The sequence below is a fragment of the Astyanax mexicanus genome, chromosome 1 (assembly GCF_023375975.1).
Source record: "Astyanax mexicanus isolate ESR-SI-001 chromosome 1, AstMex3_surface, whole genome shotgun sequence".
In the NCBI taxonomy this organism is placed as follows: Eukaryota; Metazoa; Chordata; class Actinopteri; order Characiformes; family Acestrorhamphidae; genus Astyanax; species Astyanax mexicanus.
The window spans coordinates 41,071,023-41,094,498 of NC_064408.1; the positions used below are offsets into that span (position 1 = coordinate 41,071,023).

Sequence of the window (23,476 nt, forward strand, 5' to 3'; positions counted from 1 at the left end):
CAACATGACTGAAGGCTGTTTGTCCTAAAATTAAATGTCACATTTCTTAAAAAGGAATTGGTGTAGCATGTAGTAATTGTTACATTGTGCAAAAAACTTGCACGAAATAATAGCTTTTTTAATGTCAGCATATTTACATATCTCTGCCTCTATAACCTACAGCAGTTTAGTCCCACCCATTCAGGCTATAGTGAAATTAGACTTTTTAATATAAAACTCTCCTTTTTCCCTTTTTGACATAATCTGAAACTTTACACATGTCAGAATATAATAATAATAATAATAATAATAATAATAATAATAATAATTACATAATCTATTTGTCTATCTTTCTATTTATGTATGGCCAAATGTTTATAGACACCACTTCTGATTAAAGCCTATACCAGGCCCGAAAAAATCTTTTCTAAGACAGTAAATACCATTACTCCCAACAGGAGCAGGATAAACACATTTTTATGACCATATATTTTGCACTTAATATCCTTTAATTTTCCCAGAAATCATATGAATGTATGTATTTTACCAGTCAGGTTGTAAGAAGCTTGAGTGAAGTTTGAGTGAAGTTTCTACAGCATCGAGACTGAAGTAGTATTAGCATTAGCCACTAACCGCAGCGCTAGCTCTTTTGCCGTACAGAGGTGAGTATATTGGACTGTAGTCTGCGTTTTACCGTGTTAAAACAAGCTACATGCATAAAACCGCAAACTAATAGTGCCCTGGCTTACAGGAACACCCAGGGTTCCTCAGCTCTGTAGCTCTGTCGGGTATTATTTACTAGCGCTAAGCACTGCTAACCATGGCTTGTTGTTGAAAATATTGGAAATCTAAGCTTACTGTAAATAAACAGAAGCGTTTTACTCACCCAAATAAACGGTTTTCAATGAGAAATCATTTGAATTTGAAAGAAAATTTTTTTAAGAATTATAGTATTGTTTACTTAGGCGCTTCCCCCAACTTCCCTAATAAAATGGAAACATGGCGACATCGTTGTTCCTTACTATTGTTGCTTAAAATGTGCCTTATAATCTGGTGCACCTTATGTATGAAAATAGACCAGAAAATAGATTTTACTGATAGTGCACCTTATAGTGCGCCTTTAAGTCTGTAAAATACGGCACACTAAGTTTGAGCAGTTGTACATTTTTGTGACATCACTCAGCTCTAAAAGTCGCTATACTGAATACTTGATTCAACGAAATCTTGAAATGTTGAATCATTAACCGTGTTTACGCTCGTCACATCACAAATTCGAGGGAAGGGAATGTTTTGCTCGCTACGGGCCCTTTAATGTGCATGTACTGTATGTGTGTGAGTGTGTGTGTGTGCCCTGACATTTTAAGTGGGTTTATTGGAGAGGCTGGTGTGGCTAATGAAGGCTCTGCTGCGGCCACGTAAAAGCTTAATTAAAAGAGACGAGCACCAGCGAAGGCGGAGTAATCAAACCGGGATGGAATCTCACACACCGAAATGTGATTAATGTCTGTGTGTGTGTGTGTGTGCATGTGTATGAAAGAGTGTGTATGAGTGTATATGTATTAGTGAGTGAGCACATGTATAATCAGTATAAAAGGGGCTTGTGTGCGGCAGATGGTGTCGTCTTGTAGATGTTGGGATCACACACGCATGCGTACACACACGCATACACACACGCACACACGCACACTCACAGGACCGCACACTGGAGATCAAAGTGATGTTTTGATGCACGTTTGGCATTCGACAGCAGCTTTGATGAAGTCCCTCCGTTTAGCTGCGACTTGCCAAAAAAGTGTTTACACACCCTGATCAGAGCTGCAGCCGTCGCTCCCTCCGCAGAGCGCAATCTTCCCCGGGTTCATCCAGCGCCGCCATTCCGAGCTCGTCTCAATCACGCAACTCCTCCAGACCTGACAGCTCAGCCGGCTTTAATTGCTTTTGAAACTCGGCAGGCAATTATTTTACTTTTTAATAGGTATATATTCCCCCTCTTTTGAAATCAGATCACATGTTTACTTTTGAACTCTCCCGGATTTTTTTTTTTTTTTCGCAGGAAAATGCATCTAATTACGCCTCATTTGCATTTCAATTTGATGATTTATATTTAAATGAGAATCCGCGGAGTAACTTTTTTCTTTTTTTTTTTTTTAATCGTTTGAACAGATTGGATTTTGATTTCAAAGAGCAAATTAATTTGATTAAAGTGCATTAAAGCTGCCAAAACACCATCTCAGTGTCTTTCATATGAAGCAAAAAAAAAAAAAGAGGAGCGAAATTCAGAAAAGAAGTCAGAGAAAGAGAGAGAGAGAAAAATGAGGAAAAAGCACTTTGTTTTTCTGTCTGCCGTCACTTTGTGATGGTGACGAGCGTAAACGAGGAAGAGCGCTGACCCAGAATCACCCCCACATTAATGTCAATCAAACATCACCACCATCCACATTAATGTATTAATAGTGTACGAAGCTTTAAACAGCCTAGTTACACACTTAATATACCCGACACGTGCTTCACTACTGCTGTACTGAGAACAGTCCAGCCCTCCAATAATAACAAAACACGTAGAGTAGGTGTTTCTAATAAAGTGACCACTGAGTGGAAGTACAAGGTTGTAGTAGTAAGTGTTTCTAATAAAGTGGCCAGTGAGTGGAAGCACAAGGTATTAGTAGTAGGTGTTTCTAATAAAGTGGCCAGTGAGTGAAAGCACAAGAGGTAGGTGTAGGTGTTTCTAATAAAGTGGCCAGTGAGTGGAAGCACAAGGTAGTAGAGGTAGGTGTTTCTAATAAAGTGGCCAGTGAGTGGAACACAAGAGGTAGGTAGTAGGCGTTTCTAATAAAGTGGCCAGTGAGTGGAAGCACAAGGTAGTAGTAGTAGGTGTTTCTAATAAAGTGGCCAGTGAGTGGAAACACAAGATATGTGTGGGTGTTTCTAATGAAGTGGCCAGTGAGTGGAAGCACAGGGTAGTAGTAGGTGTTTCTAATAAAGTGGAAGCACAAGGCAAGGGGGTCTAATAAACAGGGCACTCGTGTAAATACTTAATGAATATGATGATGAAGTTTGTAATACATACGGTATAATGTGTGTGTGTGTGTGTGTGTGTGTGTGTGTGTGTGTGTCTGTGTGTTTTCAGCTCTGCGGGATAAGGCTCGTGAGCTGAATGAGTCTCTAGGCCGGCGTGATGGAGAACCTGAGAAGAGCGTCAATGAAATGCAGGAGGAGATTAAAGCCATGCTGGCAGAAATCCGCAAACGCCAGCTGAACCCACACAAACACACCGCACAGGAGGAGCTCAGGTAACACACACACACATATACAACTGTTGAATCATACATATACATGCTGCATTCCAGCATTCAATCTCTTTGAGAATTACCAGCATTTTCAAAAAATTACAAATAAAATTACTTTGGAACATAAACCTTTTAGTAGGCTTTGGTCCATATAAGGGCCACAAGTGTAGATGATACAAAACCCTTTTTCTCTGCAGTTAAACATTTTTAGAAACTTTCCAAATCCTAAAAACTGACAGTCAGGTTGTAGGGAGCGGTAAAACCACTCTGCCTAAGTACCGCATTATAAAGGAGTTTCAGTGAAGTTTTTTCCAGCACTGAGCCTGGAGCAGTATTAGCATTAGCCACAAACCACTGTGCTAGCTCTTTCTCTATTCAGAGGTTAGTATATCGGCCTGAAGTCTGTGCGTTTACCCTGTTAAAACAAGCTGCATGGGACGAACCGCTAGCTGATAGCGCCCTGGCTTACCAGAACACAGGCAGTGGACAGGCAGCTTCTCTGAGTGTCCTGAAAGCCCTCAATGCCCTCCAGAATGCAAATAGCATATTTTACTGTAGAGAAAAGGGGTTTTGGATCATCTACACTTGTAGCCGATATACAGACCAAGGCCCGTTGAAGGGTTAATAAATGGGATGTAATGTATTAAAACACGTTACATCTACGCCCAAGCTGATTAACTGCAAAAACTGCAGTTTTGCACATATCCACCTATTTAACTTACATATGTTTAGCTCCACACACTGGAGCATGTGCATGTTTTAGCCTGAACTGGTTTTCAGCCAATCAGAGCAGAGCTTATTTAGATAGATAGATAGATAGATAGATAGATAGATAGATAGATAGATAGATAGATAGATAGATAGATAGATAGATAGATAGATAGATAGAATAATATATAATATAATAAATACAATACAATACAATAAAATAATATATTTTATAATTTTATATGTAAAGTATAAAAGTACAGTCTTTAGTGTGTGTGTGTAATGGAGAGTGGAGGTAGTGCAGTTGTACACAATAGACAATGAACACTAACTGATGTTAGCCATACAAATGCACAGTTATATAATAATTTAAATTTAGCAGTGCAGATTTGTATATATGTAAACAGTGGATAGTGAATAAACTACTAGTGCAAAATAGGGTAGAACTATAAAAAATGTATGTAATAGGGCATCTCTGAGGGTGTCTGCAGAGATGGGGGTGTGTCCATGAAGTGTCCAGAGTTGCCTAAACGAAAAAGTGTCACAGAGTCTTCAGTTTGCTGTGCTGAGAGGAGGTGAACAGTCTTATGGCCGGAGGGACAAAAGACCTCCTCAGTCTGTCTGTGGAGCAGGATTTGGACAGCAGTCTGCGCTGAATGAGCTCCTCTGCCTGGTAATGTCGCTGTGCAGAGGGTGGTGAACATTGTCCATGATGTTCAGCAGCTTGCTGAGGGCTCTCCTCTCTGCCAGTGGTGTTAAGGACTCCAGCTCTTCCCAGCACTGAACCAGCTTTCCTCACCAGCCTGTCTAGTCATCCAGCATCCCTCTTGCTGATAATAGGGATAAACTACTATATTGTACATCAGTCACAGTCTGTTTAATTACGTGGGTCAAACAGAGGTCAGAAAACACCATGTAAGAAGAATTAGAAGCTGTGAATCTACACAAATGAAGGAAAAGTGCTCCCAGAGCTGCGGGTTGAGAGCACCGTTTAGGAAGCATGATATTATGTACAGGTGCACTCTCGCCCCCTCTCTCTTGCTGCTCCGTGGCGTTTTTGTGCTTCAGTGATTGCCGACCGGAATGCAGCCAGCTTCCCTTTCTCATGTAAACTCCTAATGAACTAATTAAAAGTTGCCCAGGGTGGGGGTGAGGGATTTTATCCCTTTCTAATCAAATTACTTTGGTAATGTATTCCTTTTAATAACAGGGGGAGCTGTGGGGAAAATGAAGAGAGACATCTAGTGCTGAATGCTGGAAAAATCTAAATGCTACCAGCATGTTGATGTACACCAGCAGAAATAGCAATAACATAAAAAAGAATGTTAAATGTTAAATAAAAAAAAATAAACTGCCTCAATAGAATACATAACTCAAATGCAGTGATTCTTTTAATTTAATTCAATTTCAATTCAATTTAAAACTGATGTTGCAGGTCCTCAAGTAGATTTTTTTTCCTGTTCTTTCTCAATACAAGACTTTTCCTCTTACTTTTCCTCGATCCAGCTCTTCAACAGAGCATGATTGCTGTGATTCTTGTCTCCATGACACTCCATACATTTTTAATAGGAGACAGATCTGGACTGCAGGCAGACTAGTCATGCACACACTCTGTGTCTACAGCATTGTACTGTTGTAGCATAGGCTTTCCTCTTTCCTGGTGCAGTGCTGATGAGTGCCAGTTTCATCATAAAGGTTTTTGATGGTCCCTGAGGATACCTGTAAAGTTCTTCACATTTTTTTCAGGATTCACTTTTTTTTCTTTACTAAGTTGAGTAGTTTTTGCCATGATATAGATCAGAACATTACTCAAATAGAGCTATTCACTGTATACCAACTCTGCCTCTTCATAACTTCTCAACAGCTGATGCTCTCAAACATATTAAGAGGCAAAAAACTCTTTACACATTCAGCACAGCTGTTAACTAAAAGCCAATCCAGGTGACTCTACCTTATATAGTTAAATGAGAAAATCCAGCAAAGATGTGCAAAAATATTGATTTAAGCAAGAGGTGCTAAATTTCAAAAGATAATCTGGTTTGTTTACCACTTTTTTGTTTACTAAATAATTTCATGTTTTGTCATAGTTTGGATGATGCTAGTATTAATCTACAATGCAGAAAAAATGAAAAAAAAAAAACTGAATTCAAGATGTATCCAAACGGTATTGTTACTGGTATTGTATGGCCTTCTGCAATATGAGTCACTTATATATTCTGCACATATACACGTCACTCAGGCTCCATGATACCCTCAGCTTTCACCAATCCTTCTGTTTATTGTGAAAATATTTCAGATAAAAAAAAAAACTTTTCACTTTTATTTGACCCAGTCTCAATGTTTATTTAATTATCAATAATTAAATACAGTTTTCATCACCCAGAGAGAGAGAGATACAGCGAGGCCAGTTATGCTCTCTGTGATTCTTAGACTCTGATCACTGGACATCAAATCAATGACCTGTTGATGATGGGGACATCCCTTCCAAAGTTTCAGTTCTGTTTAATCAACAACTAAAAAAGAACAGAGTTCCTCTGCATGTGGTTTGTTTTAATCTAAATCATATAGGTAGAGAGTAATTAGTAATCAATCTGTATCTCTCAATCCCTCTCTCTCTCTCTCTCTCTCTCTCTCTCATCTGCAGGGCGGCGGAGGCTTTGTTTGCGAAGGTGAAGCGCCTGTTTGGAGACCCTCACCAGGCCACGCAGGACCTGAGGGACGAGGTCGGGGGAAAGTTGGGGGATTACAGGAATAAACTGGATGACGCTCAGGAGCTGCTGAATCAGGCTCAAAACAAAACCAGACAGGCCGAGGCAGTGACCGCCAACAGCCAGCAGGGACTGGACAGTCTACAGGTACACACACAGTCCACATTCACTCTTGTATTTGTAATTTATGCATTTAAAAACACACTATTATAGAACATTCACGAACCTCATGAGCCTGTGTTGATTGTGACAGAGAAAGAGAGATGAGAACGGTAGAAGAAAGAAAGAGACACAGGGAATACTGGAAGATGGAGAGAAGCTACTGGATGAAGCCAACGCACTGTCAGACAACATCAATCGTGGAGTAGAGGTCAGATCACTACACATACACACACGCAAACACATACCCACACTGTATACTGCTTGGCCAAAAAAAAGTCTCCATCTGGACTGGAATTGTGATTCAGGGAGAATGAGATCATCATTTTTACACATGGATTGTTCACCACAGAGTCCAAACCTTAACCTCATTAAATGCTTTTCCACCTACTAGAACCAGCACCGATCTGGTTTGCGAACCTAATTTTGAACCATTCGCCATGTTTCCACCAACATAAATAGAGTAGAGTTGGGCGAGGGAGTGTACCGGCATTTTATGACAGCATGCTGGGCAGCAGATCAGCTTAACCAGATGACTGGGGCGCTGAATTCGGCCACAGCAGTGGACCAGTGCAACCCTGGCTCTCCGAGTCCATCCACATTAGCTAATAGTGCTGGTACATTTACTGAAGTGACGCTTTGATGGTTCCACTAAAACTGGTGGAAATGCAGGCCGGTTCACTGAAAAGCACCGCAGTTCTTATAAGTCCGAATAGAACTGGTTCAAGAACCACAGTTCTTTGGGTGGAAAAGAGCTAATTGAGAATCTTTGGGATGTGCTGGAGAAGGCTTTGTGCAGAAGTCAGACTTTACCATCATCAATATAAGATCTTGATGAACAACACTCGATTAAAATAAATCTTGTGGCATTGCAGAATCTTATTGAAACAATGCCACAGTGAATGTGTGCTGCAATCAAAGCTAAAGGCGGTCCAATGAAATATTAGACAGCGTGACCTTTTTTTTTTGGTGGCGATTTTTTTTTTTGGCCAGGCAGTGTATATCGTCAACAAATCAAGCAGGGAAAGTTCTGAAACATCTAATATACTGTATATAATAAACTGCAAACAAATACAAAAATCCATGATTTAATGCAGTTCTATGAGGTTTGAAGCAGATAAGCAGGGCTGCTGTGTCAAAGTCACCAGGTATCAAACTGACAATCTATAGATTATAGTCATGGGAATCACATTATGACTATGCAACCTACAATCAACAACATATCTGTGTCTGAATAACTGTGATGAGAGAAGAGAGGCTGCCTTCCTGATTTATCTCTCATTAAAAAAGGCAGGGCCAGCAAGGGCCCCAAACATACCACAGTTTATTAAATAGTATATTATGCTGCAATTTGCAGATTCCACACAGCTTTATTAAATATAGGCCAGTGTTTGTTTAATGTACACTTTAGACTATTTCTACTTCTTGCTCCTGCATTGTTTAAAAAGCAACAAGGTTTGTGAATATAATTCCACTGATAGACGTGGTGGTCTGAAAGTTAGGTATGCTCAGCTATATTTCTGTTGTATTGCTATCTTGGCAATGAAAAAAACACAGTCGCCCCACTGGCTAATTTGAACCCAGACAACAGTCAACCGTCAGATGTTTATTACTATATTGGCAACGCAAGTGCGCTGCACGCTCGCCACACGCATACACCCCAGCTATTAGCACAAAAAGGATTTGCAGCAGCACACAAACCCAATGTTAAAGTTTACATCAACAATAAACAGAATACAGAATGAATTAATATTGCTGTTCCCTTAAATAACCTGCTCACACACCTTCACAGTGTGAACAGGTCAGTTTCCTCAAAGTCAGAGATCCTAGGACCCAATGAACTTAAACAGCAGCACGAAGAGAAAGTGGATTGTACATTCTGATACCAGACTTGGCATAGAGCGGTATAAAGCCTCTCAGCACTGAGCTGTGGAGCACTGCAACTGTTTTTCTGGAATGATGGAGCTCCATATAATACTTTTAGGATTAGATAGGGTGGTGATCATCAAACATCCTCACCTTACTATATTCACTATATTCACTGAATGCAATCAAATCTTCACAGCAGTGCTTTATAATATGGTAGAACGTCAATGGATGGTTGAGACAGTTACTCCAACAAAATCAGAATACGCTCTTTTTTTTAATAAACTTTATATATATATATAAAAAAAAAGATCTAGCAGATTTCCAAAAACTTTTGTCTGTAACTGTAAAACAGTAATAGACTGAAGGACTGGGATGGTGTGTAGAGCATCATGGCTGTGTCTGGTGTGTGTGTCTGGTGTGTGTGTGTGTGTGTGTGTGTAGGAGCTGGAGGAGATGGAGCGTGAGCTGGGTCCTCTGCATGATCAGCTGGATTATAAAGTGGGCCGTTTATCCAGAGGTCTGGAGGATAACACACTGCCCGATTTACTGCTGAGAGCTGAGGACCATGCTGGCCAGCTTAATGAATCTGCGACCATTCTGGACAAGTGAGTGTGTGTGTTTGTGTGTGTGTTTGTGTGTGTGTAAGTGCGTAAATGAGAGGAGGAGCCAAACAACTCAATCATTCAGTACATTCATGTTTTGTTTTTTGTTTGTCTTTGATTGTTCATGTTAAAGTAAGTTTGGAGCCGTATCTCTGCTAGACCAGATCGATAAGTTTTCGTGTGTGTGTGTGTGTGTGTGTGTGTGTTTTTGTAGCATTCTGGCTGAGGCTAAGAATCTCTCCTTCAATGCCACGGCTGCATTCAACGCCTACACCAACATTAAAAACTTCATTGATGAAGCAGACAAAGCAGCCAGAGAAGCTAAAGCTACAGCTACGGAGGCTGTGCAGCTGGTAAGAAAACATAAAGATGGTTTGTTATAAAACATTTAAATAAATATAAAATTATATATATATATATATATATATATATATATATATATATATATATATATATATATATATATATATATAATATAGGAACAATGCAAAAAAAAAGAGAAGAATCATAATAGTGTGAATAGTGTGTTCTCTTGTCTTTCCGATGTTTAAGAGTGAGTAAGAGAAATAGGCCACTGTGTAACACCATATTTACACTTTGATGCACTTTATAAACTACATACAGTAGAAATGACCAAACTGATTCAAATACATTTATTTCCAAGAAATTGTTAAGGGTGTCAGTAATTGTAAAACAGGTCATTGTAAGAAAAAATATTATTTTTTAGTCAGGACTTTTTTTTATTCACATTTTCAAAGTGAGATTAGGCTTCTGCAATAAAAAGTACATTTATTTTAAGGTTTATAACACATTTTACCTAGGGGTGCCAATAATTATGGAGGGCGCTCTATATTGAACACACAAACTGTCACTTTACACTTTACACTGTGTCAAAATTTCTTGATGCATGAACCAATAGAAATTCTCCAAAATGAACTGAAATAAACTCATTTTACATTTAATTCCATTTAAATTAAGTAGGTTTTATCTTTCTCCTGTAAAGCTGACATTATGGAGAAGTGTAATGGGATAGAGTGGTACAGACTAGTAGCTCTCCAGCACAGAGGGTTGTTGAACCCAATTGCAGAACAGTTGAACTCAAAGCAGGTAAACCCAAGAAGAAATGAAAAAAAAAATAAACACACCGCTCCTCACGCAGGATCGAACCCATGTCGTCAGGGTCAGGGTACAAAACACTATTTCTGCCTAGGCTAGTCAATTTGGGACACGGCCGATAACAATATATATAAGGAGATGGGGAGCCCGAGAACAGGCGGAAAAACGAGAACAGGTGCAAACTAAAGTCACGCAGAGCACGACAGAAAGACGGGGGAGGAATTTAAACAAAAGCTCACCAGAGAAGCGTTTTATGTATTTAATTATTTTCATTATCGTTCATTATAGTTCAAACTACCTCAGAGGCCAGATGTTTCATGCTTGTGGGCAACATCTGGCTCTAATGCCGACCTCTGCCATGAACCATCCCTAAACAGTAAAAAACAAACATGACAAAGTGTTCTAAATCACTTAAGTTAGTAAAATTTAGCTGTTACTTTGCCTCAATGGCTCTAGTACTACTCTTTTTCCAATGCAGTGGATACAACCAAGCTCCTGTTTTATTGATTTATAAACTTGTTCATGGTCTATTCTGATGGACAACAGCTCTCAAATGGTGTTGTGTGCAACAAAACATTTAAAAATAAGGAAAAACATGACGTCCATTGTAATGAATGCAGGGTCTGAAAGGGTTAATGATGTTAGAATTGTTAGAATGTTAGAATTATAGCACAATAGGGACTTTGCCCCTCCAAAGGAGGGCGAGATACAGTAGATAGATGCTCTTAATGGTGGCATTCTCTAGGTTGCTCTTTTAACAATTACTGTGAATCGCCTTACAAACAGTATGAGTGCTGTATTCATATTCGTGATTCTGTTTAATTCTGTATAATGTATAGCCTGTGAAGTTTTCAGAAGCACAAACACTATTATGCAAGTGAAAGTAAAATGTTTTCTATTGTTAACAGCTTTTAAGTTGATGTTTTATTTATTTCAGCATAATTCTGTACAAGTCAGCCTATTGTATTCCTACAGCGCATTGTGTTTTGTGCGTAGTTGCACTGTTTTGCGTGCTTTGTGAAGCGTATTGTGTGTAGGCGTACCGTACGCCACGTTCTCTCTGGAATGACGGTCTGTGTGACTTCTCTTAAGGCCGCAGGTCCTAAAGGTCCTCTAAAAGACAACGCCAGAAGCTCGGTGCAGAAGAGCCAGCGCTTGTGGAACGAGGCTAAGGATCTGGAGAAGGATGTTAAAGGTAAAGGATCTGTGCAGCATGAACACAACAACAGGCGGCTCAGTGTTCCCCGCAGCACGGCTATCTTTACTTCAGAGGAGCTTTAACCTCAGCGGCGGAATGAAAAGCATCCCACAGTCTTCAGCGAGTTGCAGGCGGAGGAAGGAGAGAAGCCGCCTGCATCTTCCTGGCTCACGAGCAAAGCAGGAATAACGGTCTGTTTGGTTTTGTTGTGTTTGTTTAGAGAACGGAGACAATCTGGGTGTTCTGCAGCTGCGGCTCAAAGGAGCAGACGCCAAGAACAAAGACCTGCTGAAGGGCCTGAACGAGACCCTGGAGATACTCCGCGCCATTCCCAATGGTGTGTGCATACGTGTGTGTGTGTCTATGTGTGTGTGTGTGTGTTGGCTGTAGTTCTCTTAAAGGCTTGTATGTTGCCCGACATGACAGACTTGTAGACTTGATAGCTGCTCAGCTTCCATATTCAAGAAATGATCTGAGTGGTTCGATGTACCGTTTGAAGTTTTTTTAGGAATTGCTAACACACCAGATATTATCTGTGTGTCCCAGAGTCAAAGGACGGCTGTGCTGTATGAAATATCATGTGCATTTGATCTGTATTTGGAACAGTCATATATTTAAAAAATGACGAAGTACCATCCTCTGGTTAGAGTTATTGAAAGTTTAGGGTTTAAATGCCAACTGATAGCCCTGGTATTTGGAAGTCTCGGTCACGTGCATAGATTGGCAGTGCGTGGTCTTGGTCGCAGGGGATTAAGTAGAGTAAAAGCTAAACATCTAGTAAAGTTCTGCTCTATTTCAGCGATCACTGGGAGTATGCATATTTGGAAAAGGCGCTGTTTTCTTTATCCATAAGTAGAAAATACATGAAATGTTGTAATACCTTGTATGAACTGTATGTGACATGTTTGGACAATTTTTCTGAAATATTTTGTTTCCTTATTGTTTATTATATTGTATATGGAAACAAAATAAAGTATAAAAATGTGTGTGTGTGTGGTGTGAGTGTACACATAGGGTGAATGGGTCAGTGCATGGGCCAGTGCACACTATTTTCAAATCCGTTTAATATCTTCCCAAAATCTTGGGAAATATTTTATTTTTCTTACTATTCCATTTTTATCACTTGTTTTATCACTCATTTCTTGAGTTGTTCATTGTATGAAAATCTGCTGGATCTGTATGAACAGTATATAAGGATATATATTTAAATGTATGTAGACCTTCTTCTAATTAATACATTTAGATGTGCCACTGAATATTGCACACAGCTTGTCTACAAATCATACACCAATTATACAGAGTCGTTCCCAGCACTGCAGTGACACGAGTTGTTTAGGGTGTGTTGTGCTGGTATAAGCTGATCAGACACGGCAGTGCTGCTGGAGTTTTTAAACACTGTAAACAAGGTGAAAGAGGATAATAAAGTATGCAGAGGAACCGAAGGATTACAGTTTGAAAATCAGCACTTTCAAGCTTGACTAAAGTTTACTTGTTAAGCATGGTGGTGGTAGCATCATGCTGTGGGGTTACTTTTTAGCTTTTTCTTGGAAGTGGGACTGATACAGTTGAAACTTGGATGCAATTGGGTGTTTAATCAGAACATGTAATTTCCCTCTTCAAAGTTATTAGTCTCTAAAGTTTAAAACATTTTTTTTATGACTTATGATTTGTACACAGAGGTTGAGGTTTATAGAGGTTTATAAACAAATAATTACACACACTATTAGATTTAAAAATCTACACACACTATGACACGTGAAAGTACAATCACCCTATTAGACACAACTCAAACTTAATGTTGAAAGATTGAGTCAAAATGAGATTGTGATTTATGTGTGATTCAATATAAGCATAAAATGAGCCAGTGTATTCAAAGAGTCTTCCTGACAAAACAGGGTTTTTTTGTAATGTAATGGATAATGAAAAATAATGGAAAATAAATCAAAATGAATAGGAAAAAAACAACATACAAACAGTGAGGCTTCAGAGTTCTGGTGACAGATAACCAGACTGAACTTTCTTGGTCAGAAAGCTATCAGCCCCTCCTAGTGAAAATTACTGGGACCCATAATGATCTAAGTGATTTAAAGCTCTTAGCCAGCATATCTCTCTAGTGTGTTCTTGCCAAGTCTTTGTGTCTTATCTAATGGATCTTGTATCGCACCGTTCCACCAATCACCAACAACTGAGGGGTGTACATCCTTAAGATCGCCCTGAACTAAGATGATGACTGGTCTCGACCTGTTTGATTAGCCTGTTTTAATCTTAAAACAGACACCATAGGTTTCTGTCTGTTGTTAAAATGCATAGACAACGCTTGTGTGAAGCTCACACATATCTCAGATAGTTCACAAAATACTCATTAATTGTACAGTTTTTGTACCAACCTTGAAGCCAAAGTAAAGCAGCACATAAGACGTTTACTCACGGTTACATATGAATTACTCAAAAGAGTTTACCAGAATTCATAAAGTAAAACTGCATAAAATATTCTCCATATTCTCTCAATGCTCACATGTGTGCAGTTCCTGAATTACTAAATATGTAACAAATATGTTTACATCACCAGTAATTACAATGTTATTACATAAATTCTTAACATGCAACTACACAGTTATTAGAGACACTTATTATAAACTGGGACCAAAATTCTTACCTATTTTACTTATTTAGCTGTTAGAGACTTAAATCCGACCAAAAAAAAAAAAAAACACTACACAGTTGCATTTTTCCCATTATTTTTCTGTTTGCAGACACAGCTGCTAAAATCCAGGCCACGAAGCAGAAAGCAGGGGAGGCCAACGACACGGCACTGGAGGTTCTGGCCCGGCTCAAAGACATGAACCTCAACCTGATGGGCCTCAAGAGGAACTACAGCAAACTGGAAGACGATGTGAAAAAGGCCAACAACATCATCCAGGACCCGGAGAAAAACAGTACGCTTTTTACACGCTGTCATTTTCGCTGCATTGCCTACTACTGATTAGTTGTAAATTAGGATTAGGAATTTAATTAAAGCTGCCCAGCTGAGGTTTCGCCCACAGGTGAGAAAACAGGTTGCCTAATATTGTTTGCTCGGGTGTGCACTGTCTGTGTAAGCACTGAGGGCAATTTGACCTGAAGTATTCTCAAAAATGAAGGTGCCAAGAAAGGTCATTTGAGTAAAAACGCTGAAGACTCACCTGCAGTTCCCAAAACCTTTACATTATGTAGAGGTTCTTCAATCTTTAAAATGTTTGTGGTGAGCTGTCTAAGCTTTGACATGATTGTTAGCAGATTGCAGGTTCAATTCCCAGTGATGCCACAGACACAAATGGATGGGAATCCTGAAGAGGTTATTTGGCCTTACTTTACCTAGATGGGTCAGATGGCATAAACTAGTTGACACCATGGTTAATGACCTGTGGAGGTTAGAGGAGTATAAGCCGTTAGCATTAAGCTAAGCTGTGGAGAAGTGGAGCTGTATTCTTTAGAATGATGGTGCTCCATCCTATACTTTTGAGGATGAAGTAGAGTGGTGATCATCCAACTTCCTGATCTCATTATTATAAAGAGCAATTAGTGCCAAATTGAAAAGCAAACACAACTGTGGAAAAAATGCAAATACAATCCATAAATCCTCACTAACATGTAGAATACATTACAAAATGAAATGTAATAACTGTCCAATCAGAACCCACTACTGAAATTGGAGTGGGGCTGAGACACTAGTCAGAGTGAAACTCAATAAGGGAAAGAGTCACAAAGAGTAAAGAGTGCTTGCTTCTGACTGGTTCCTAAACCCCACCCCAGTTTCAGTAGTGGGTTCTGATTGGACAGTTATTACATTTCATTCTGGCATGTATACCACGCTTCTAGACGAAATGCAATCCTGTATTTGCAATCCTGTATTGCATTTTAAGTGCAGTTCCGACATGAATTCAGCGCTTGGTTTAAAAAAAGGAAATTTGTGGTTTTGCATTTAAATTTTGCACATATTCTGCATTCTTAATGAGGAAAAGCAATGCATTTTGTGGACTGAATTAATTTTTTTCACGGTAGTGTTTGTTTTTCAATTTTGTTTTCTAATTCCTCTCAATACATTACAGCAAATCCCCAAAGCAAATCCTTACAGCAAATCCCCCCAAAAAAACAACTAGAAAGGCTTTTCAGGATGATTGAGGCAGTTACTCCAACAAAAGCAAGATAAACTCTTTTTATTGCCCTCAATTTCAGACGAAACAATGAGCGAGCAGGTGTCCCAATACTTTTGTCCATATAGTGTATATAAACCCAAATTAAGCACATTTTGAAAAGTCAGGTTTTCTTTAAATCTTTAATAGTCAGTGTCCTGTGAAAACCGAAGAAATTCATAGCTGCAGAAGAGCCCCACCTACTGGTTGAAATGTCTGCTGGGCTGCTTAACCCTCTATGGCATAAACTACATTTTGGAAGAAAAGCTCAAAACATTTTGAAAGTATTGGAATCCCTGTGGGTATATCAAATATAGCTTTCGATTATGACTTCGATTATAACAAACTGATAATTAAAATGTATTAGTTTTAGGGCAAGAAACACCCAAAACATACAGAAGTGCTTTACCTGCATCACGAAAAAACACTTTCACAGCTAGAATATAGGAAAAATATAAACATCCACATAAACTTCTTTACATATTTTTGCACATACAGCTCTAGAATTTTTTTTTATAAATGAATAGACAAATTCAGTTTCTGAATCAGTTTCTCTGATTTTGCTATTTATAGGTATATGTTTGAGTAAAATGAACATTGTTGTTTTATTCTATAAACTACAGACAACATTTCTCCCAAATTCCAAATACAAATGTTGTCATTAAGAGCATTAATTTGCAGAAAATGAAAATTGCTTTCAGAATTCAAATAATGCAAAGAAAACAAGTTCATATTCATGAAGTTTTAAGAGTTCAGAAATCAATATTTGGTGGAATAAAAAAAAAGTTTTTAATCACAGTTTTCATGCATCTTGGTATGTTCTTCTCCACCACTCTTACACACTGCTTTTGGATAACTTTATACCACTCCTAGTGCAAATATTCAAGCAGTTCAGCTTGGTTTGATGGTTTGTGATCACACATCTTCCTCTTGATTATATTCCAGAGTTTTTCAATTTAGTAAAATCAAAGAAACAAATTATTTGTAAGTGGTCTCTTATTTTTTTTCCAGAGCTGTATACTTATTTTTATTTCTGACCCACTTGTATGTTTTATTGTAATGGGTATAACATTATATTAAAAATAAATAAACAAATAAATACATAGAAAATGAGGTATGGTATGGTGTAAAAAGCAATGTGATTTGTTGACATAGAGGGTTAAAATAGTTCTTAGAGAGTAATAAAGAGTAATAAAAAGAAAAAGGATTTTCATCACTCCCTTTTGATTGCTGTCCTGTCTGCTCTGACGCCTGTGTGATTAAAAGTGTCTCAATGATCATATTTGTATCCTCTTTTTCTCCCCCCCCCCCCCCCCTCCAACCAACCCACCCCACCCCACGTTACATTTCAAACGTCGACAGCAATCAGTATGTATTCCAGTTTGTGTTCCTACGCTTCACGTTTCTTTACACTCTTAAGATCCCTTCACGCTCTGCGGCTTCGGCATGCTACACACTCATCCAAGCAGATGCATGCTCATCGCTCCAGCCAACTCAGAGAGAGAGAGAGAGAGAGAGAGAGATATGACTGAGCTGCTCATCTCTCCATTCTCTCCTCTCTGTTTTCCTCTCTTTGTTCTTACCCAGCAGGGTTAAAGCAGCCCTATAGAAGCCACCGCTAAGCTCGTTAGCCTAATGTGCGCTTTAGCTAAGATTATGCTAATCGTGAATGCACACTGAGTCCTATTTCTGTCATCTCGTCCTTTCAATAACAGCTCCCTGCTTCAGATTTCATACATTTACCAAATAATCAATTTACAACACCACGCATAACCTCCCCTCACGCTCAGTCTGTGCTGTTCTTCTCTGTTTATTATTCTACCTTTTTTATTCTATCTTCCTTCTTTTCCTAATTACATCTACAGTAGACACCAGTGGAGAACCATGGATATTACAGCTAGACATTCAGTTCAGGTCATAAATGTCAGCTAAATAAAAATATAAATATGTATTTTTATCATAATGCTAACTGCTGCTAATTGCTGCTAACTTCTAGGGGATTCTAGTAGTATGTTAGCACTAAGATAACAACACGATTTTTTGATTGATAATAAACAATAAACTTGCTTTCTTTCTTTCTTTTATACATTTTTATTTCTTTTATGCATTTTTCTTTCTTTTTTCTTTCTTTCTTTCTTTTATACATTTTCTTTCTTTCTTTCTTGTATACATTTTAATTTCTTTTATGCATTTTTCTTTCTTTCTTTCTTTTTTCTTTCTTTCTTTTATACGTTTCCTTCCTCTATATTACTTTCTTGTCTTCTTTTCTTTCTTCTGCTGACTATGACTCACTTACAACTGTGGTGTTACTGTCAATATTCTTTCTTTTTTTCTTCCTTTCATACTTTTTCCTTCTTCTATATGATTTTCTTTTCCTCTTTTATTCTTTTTTTCTTCTGGTGACTCTTCTTCTTTCTTTTTTTTATACATGTTTCTTTCTTTCTTTCATATTTTTTCTTCCTCTATATTATTTTTTTTCACTTTTTTTCTTTTCTTTCTTCTGTTGACTATGACCCACTCACAGCTGTATTTTTACCTATCTTTATTTCCTTCTTTCTTTCTTTCTTTCTTTCTTTCTTTTTTTAACTCTTCCTTACCCTATATTACTTCTCTTATTCTTCTGTTCTTTTTCATTTTGCCATATGTTGTCTTTTTACTGACGTTTTTATTCCTCTGTATTACTTAATTTTCTTCTTTCCTTTTCTTCATCTGGTGAGTATGACCCACTCACAACTGTTGTTTTGTCAATATACTTTAATGAGAATGTTTTTGCTTGATCTCAATTAAACAGGAATATTCAAAGGTCCATCTGAAGCTTCTAACGGACAGTACCATGTATTTAACCTGACAGGAATATGCTGGAACAGAAACAGATGAAATTAGCTCCCCCCACTGTAAATTAGAACATGATTGGTTGACCCGTAAATATTTGGGAGATAATATGACATCTTAGGCTCAAGTTCTGCTTGTGAAGTTCCAACCAGTTGGAAAGCTTGAATTATAAAGTTTAGAAACAAATACTATATATCTATTTCATGGAAATAAAAACAAATATCTTAGGCCTAATGGTTCCCCACTGGTAGACACTGAATTTGAGTCATTGCAATGTTTTGACTGGTTCCATGTGTTGCGCGTGTGTGTGTGTGTGTGTGTGTGTGTAGTCCACGCAGCAGGTGCTAAAGTGAAGGACCTGGAGGATGAAGCTGATCGTCTCCTTGAGAAACTGAAGCCCATTCAGCAGCTGCAGGACAACCTGCGTAAAAACATCTCTCAGATCAAAGAGCTGATCAATCAGGCCCGCAAACAAGCCAACTCTGTGAGTACAACACTGCACCGGTACAGATAAACTCACCGTGAACATCAGATCATCAGTTTTAATATTTTGTATATTATGAATAAAGTAAATGAAGGAGTTTAATGTGTGAAGGTTATCAGAGTTCTATAAGTGTGTTGTTTTCTTGATGTAGATCAAAGTATCCGTGTCATCGGGAGGAGACTGCATTCGTGCGTACCGGCCGGACATTAAAAAGGGCCGCTATAATACCATCATCCTGAACGTGAAGACCGTCGCCGCCGACAACCTTCTCTTCTACCTCGGCTCCGCCCAATATGTAAGTATTCAGTTATTTCTTAGAACTTCTGTGTTCTAAAAGTCTTGCATGGTTTAATGTGATGCAGCAGTCCAACGTTTAGAGGCTGCAACACATTGGAGGCAGGATGCATATGCAGGTCTTGTTTATTTTCCATATTTTAAATAATAAACAAAGAACAAACACTAGGGAAGTAATACAAACACTAAGACTACTGAAACAAAGACTATAAAACAAAGGATTAATCATGAGACTAATAAACAAACAAGCAGAATAATCAGACAAAAACATGAACTGAAAAAAACAAACCAGAAACTAAACTTACACAAAAAAAAAGCAGGATCAAGGATCAAACAAAGAAAAATCAAACAAAAGACCAGCTCTACTGAGACAGGGTACAAATACTGAGACTAGAGCTCTCATCAAGACTGAGGGTCACACACTCAAACAAAAAGCACGACAGAGAACAAATGAGCACATGGGTTATTTATGCTCAGGCACAGACAAGGGACACTTGTAGAAGTAACAAGAAGGGCGGGGCTACAAATGTGACAGGAGGGGTTACAGATGACAGGGCGGGGCTAAGACGGACACAAGACCAAATACAAAACAGAGCCATGTGCTTCACATGGAGCAGATGGGGAGGAATACAAAACAAGAGAACAGGGGACAGGAAGAGCAGGAAGGACCAAAAATAGGAAAAACTTAAGTGCTGTGACCAAGACAGCAAGTCTTTGTGGTGTATCAAGAGCCACGGTATCCAGGGTAATGTCAGCATACCACCAAGAAGGACCAACCACATCCAACAGGATTAACTGTGGACGCAGGAGGAAGCTGTCTGAAAGGGATGTTCGGGTGCTAACCCAGATTGTATTCAAAAAACATAAAACCACGGCTGTCCGACTGTCCCTCAGGACAATAAATTATTGTGGTCTAAAACCAGGTGTTTCAGTTTCATTGTCCAACCCCTGTAGTTAAACAGAGATAATATTGGTTGGGCTTTTTTATATATGTTAGAGCTAATGATTTTTTTTTTAGGTTTAGATGAAACCTGTTATAGGGTATGTAGACTATTCTAGAGCTTTCTTTCTTTCTTCTTACATTTGTATATTTTGTCTTTCTTTCTTATTGTTTTAATTTTCTTGTCTCTGTTATAGTTACTTCTTTCTGACATTTTTCACCTTTCTCACCTTTTCTTTTTCTTATTTTTTTCTTTATTTTCCTTCTTTCCTACTTTTCTTATTGTTTGTTCTTTCTCTTTTGTATTTTTTATTCTTTCTTTCTTTCATACTTTTTTATTCTTTTTTTCTTTCTCTTTTTCTTTTATCTGGTGACAATGACCTACTCACCCATATTCTTTCTTTCTTTATTCTTTTTTCCTACTTTTTATTCTTTCTTTCTCTATTTCTTTCTGTCTCTCTTTCTTTAATCTGGTGACTATGGCCTACTCACTCACATTCTTTCTTTGTTTCATTATTTCATTAGGTCATGACTATGACCTACTCAATAACTTTCTTTCCTTTTTTTCTTTCTTTCTTTATTACCTACTTTTCCTTTCTCTCTCTCCCTTTTATCTGATGACTATGGAATACTCATGTTCTTTCTTTCTTTCTTTCTTTCTTTCTTCAGCCTTGTTCCTCTGTATTTACTTCTTCTCTTCTTTTCTGTGGGTGTGTATGTCCTCGCTGCAGCTGTGTGTTGTAGTGGTGATAAAGTCTCTGTGGAGCTGTATGCTTTTATTATCATTATCCTGACTGTAAAGGAGTGAATGAGGCTGGAGTGAGTGTCTCCTCACGACTGCATTAATTAGGGGAAATGCTCATCATGTTTATTACCTTAAACCCAGAGATAAACAGCGATTACCTGCAGCTAACACAAATAATAAAAGCTTATTACTCCTTCTCTCTCACTCTCTACCGCAATACACACACTTACGCACTCTCACACACTCACAGGAACACACGCGCACGTGTACCACGTCCCGTGAGGAAGGTGTGTGTGATCAGGCCACTGAAGTGAGGCAGCGGCGGCAATTAGCTAGGAGTTTAAACGGAGGCTGTTTCATCTGCCGTTACACACTGATTTCCCCCGAGACACACACACACTCACAAAGTCCTGCACTGCCTCCAGGTTTAGAGTTTAGAGTGTATCTGCACCCACACTGATGTGTGTGTGTGTGTGTGTGTGTGTGTGTGTAGGTGGATTTCCTGGCACTGGAGATGAGGAAGGGTAAGGTGAACTTCCTGTGGGACGTGGGGTCAGGGGTCGGCAGAGTGGAGTATCCCGACCTCGTCATTAATGATGGAAACTGGCACCGAATCGAAGCTTCACGGTACACACACACACACATACACACACACACACACACACACACACACAGTCAATACACACTCCACTATACTGTGTGAGTACAGGTATGGATGGAGGTTTTTAATGTCCAACTTACATTTGAGTTAATCTGGATTTCATTCATATGATTAATATGTAAAAATATTGCCATTTATCAGCCATAACATTAATACCACTGACAGGTGTAGTGAATAATACTGATTATGTAGTCCAGTGGCATGGATGTACATACACTACTATTTAAAAGTATTAGAACACCCCTATTTGTTTTATCTTTTAGTCCAGTTGCAGTGCTGCATGAACCAGACAACCCATTTTTTGCTTTTTTATTTTCTCATCTTAGCAATGACTTTATTACTGTACTTCCCTTTTTAGACCTCTAATTCTTCTCTTCACTACTGAAACTGAGACTTATTTTGAGGCCTTATTTTAGTGATCTGTAGCGCATCGGTCAACTGCGGACTGTACAGTTGGATTTAGGGCGTGTTGTTGTATCTTTGGTATCGTGAGGGCACAAAAATATACACGTTGCGCAGCTTGAAATATGCAAAAGGTATGAACTAAATCTCATAATTAATCATGGGTGTTTTCTGGGCGTGACCTGAAATAAACCAATCAGTGTGTCACTTGCTATTCCCTTTAAGATCCAGGTGTGCTTTGACTTTGGCACGCTGGTATCTTAAAAGCTCAGCGCTTTTGCGCATCTCAGCAGAGGATACTGATTGGCACGCTCATGTTGTGAAGGTATACCAGCAGCTCATTTAACTGTACAGCAATGTTATTTTATTTTTTATTCGGTTTATTGTTGAGGTAAAAGTCGAGTTTGAGCTCTGCAGCGCATCCGTGTGTGTCTGTGTTTAATGAGTGGGGGTTTGCACACTCCTGCAAGACTAAGATAGAATGGGGCGGCTGACTTCTGACTGTTGTCAGGGTTTTAATCAGTCAGTGGCGCACCTGGATTTCCTGCCATCAAGACAGAAATACACCAGATTTTTACCTGAACACAACTCAGTTTCAGACCACCACACCCGTCAGTGTAGATTTGTTCCTAAACTCCAACGCTATTTTAATGATGTGGGCAAAAGGCGTAAAAAATAGACTGTTGAAAAGGTGTAAGGTAGCAATGAGCATGCGACGTGCCTTCCACAGAGTAGACTATAGGGCCCATTGTCTAACGTAAAGACCTCCTACTGTAGCAGTTTTCTCCAGTTTACAATGTCAGAATAACAAAATATTTTAGTCAATATAAGTTTTCAAGAGGAGAAGGTTTAATGTAAACTTTTGCATTCTCTCAAACTCATGTAAAAATGCGTTATTCTTTTGATGTAATCATATTTTATTGCTGCCAGAAACAAAGAAGCAGAATATTTCTAGTTACACTTCTAGGTGGATCCGTTTTTTTCAAGAGATGTTGTTAAATGTGGTCCGTTAGATTTGATTGGCAGATTGGTTTGGAATAAAGACCCTGTGTAGTGTTCTATTTAGAGGGTGTGTGTGTTGTGTGTTTCAGTGTGGGTCTGAACGGCAGTATTTCGGTCCGAGCGCTGGAGGGACCCAAGGCGGGCATCATGCCCACCTGGCACAGTGCCAACGGCCCCGAGAGCTTCACAGTGCTGGATGTGGATCAGAACGCCTACCTGTTCGTAGGAGGAATGCTGGGGAGTATAAAGGTATACACACTACACATATGAACAGAGACCTCATACACTCCCTATCATACCCCAGTACAAACATGCTAG

General features: G+C 38.8%; 1 protein-coding gene across 5 annotated transcripts in view; it reads left to right on the forward strand.

Annotated features, from left to right (window-relative positions):
* Positions 1 to 23,476, forward strand: part of lama2 (laminin, alpha 2) — a 299,175-nt gene that overhangs the window by 235,823 nt on the left and 39,876 nt on the right. For all 5 annotated transcript variants that reach the window (XM_049478821.1, XM_049478822.1, XM_049478823.1 and 2 more), the window contains 12 exons: positions 3,107 to 3,269; positions 6,619 to 6,829; positions 6,936 to 7,052; positions 9,152 to 9,315; positions 9,527 to 9,665; positions 11,521 to 11,623; positions 11,847 to 11,963; positions 14,380 to 14,562; positions 18,960 to 19,114; positions 19,266 to 19,409; positions 21,587 to 21,720; positions 23,248 to 23,407. In XM_049478821.1, coding sequence (XP_049334778.1) covers positions 3,107 to 3,269; positions 6,619 to 6,829; positions 6,936 to 7,052; positions 9,152 to 9,315; positions 9,527 to 9,665; positions 11,521 to 11,623; positions 11,847 to 11,963; positions 14,380 to 14,562; positions 18,960 to 19,114; positions 19,266 to 19,409; positions 21,587 to 21,720; positions 23,248 to 23,407 — 1,790 coding nt within the window. The remainder of the gene's footprint in view (positions 1 to 3,106; positions 3,270 to 6,618; positions 6,830 to 6,935; positions 7,053 to 9,151; positions 9,316 to 9,526; positions 9,666 to 11,520; positions 11,624 to 11,846; positions 11,964 to 14,379; positions 14,563 to 18,959; positions 19,115 to 19,265; positions 19,410 to 21,586; positions 21,721 to 23,247; positions 23,408 to 23,476) is intronic.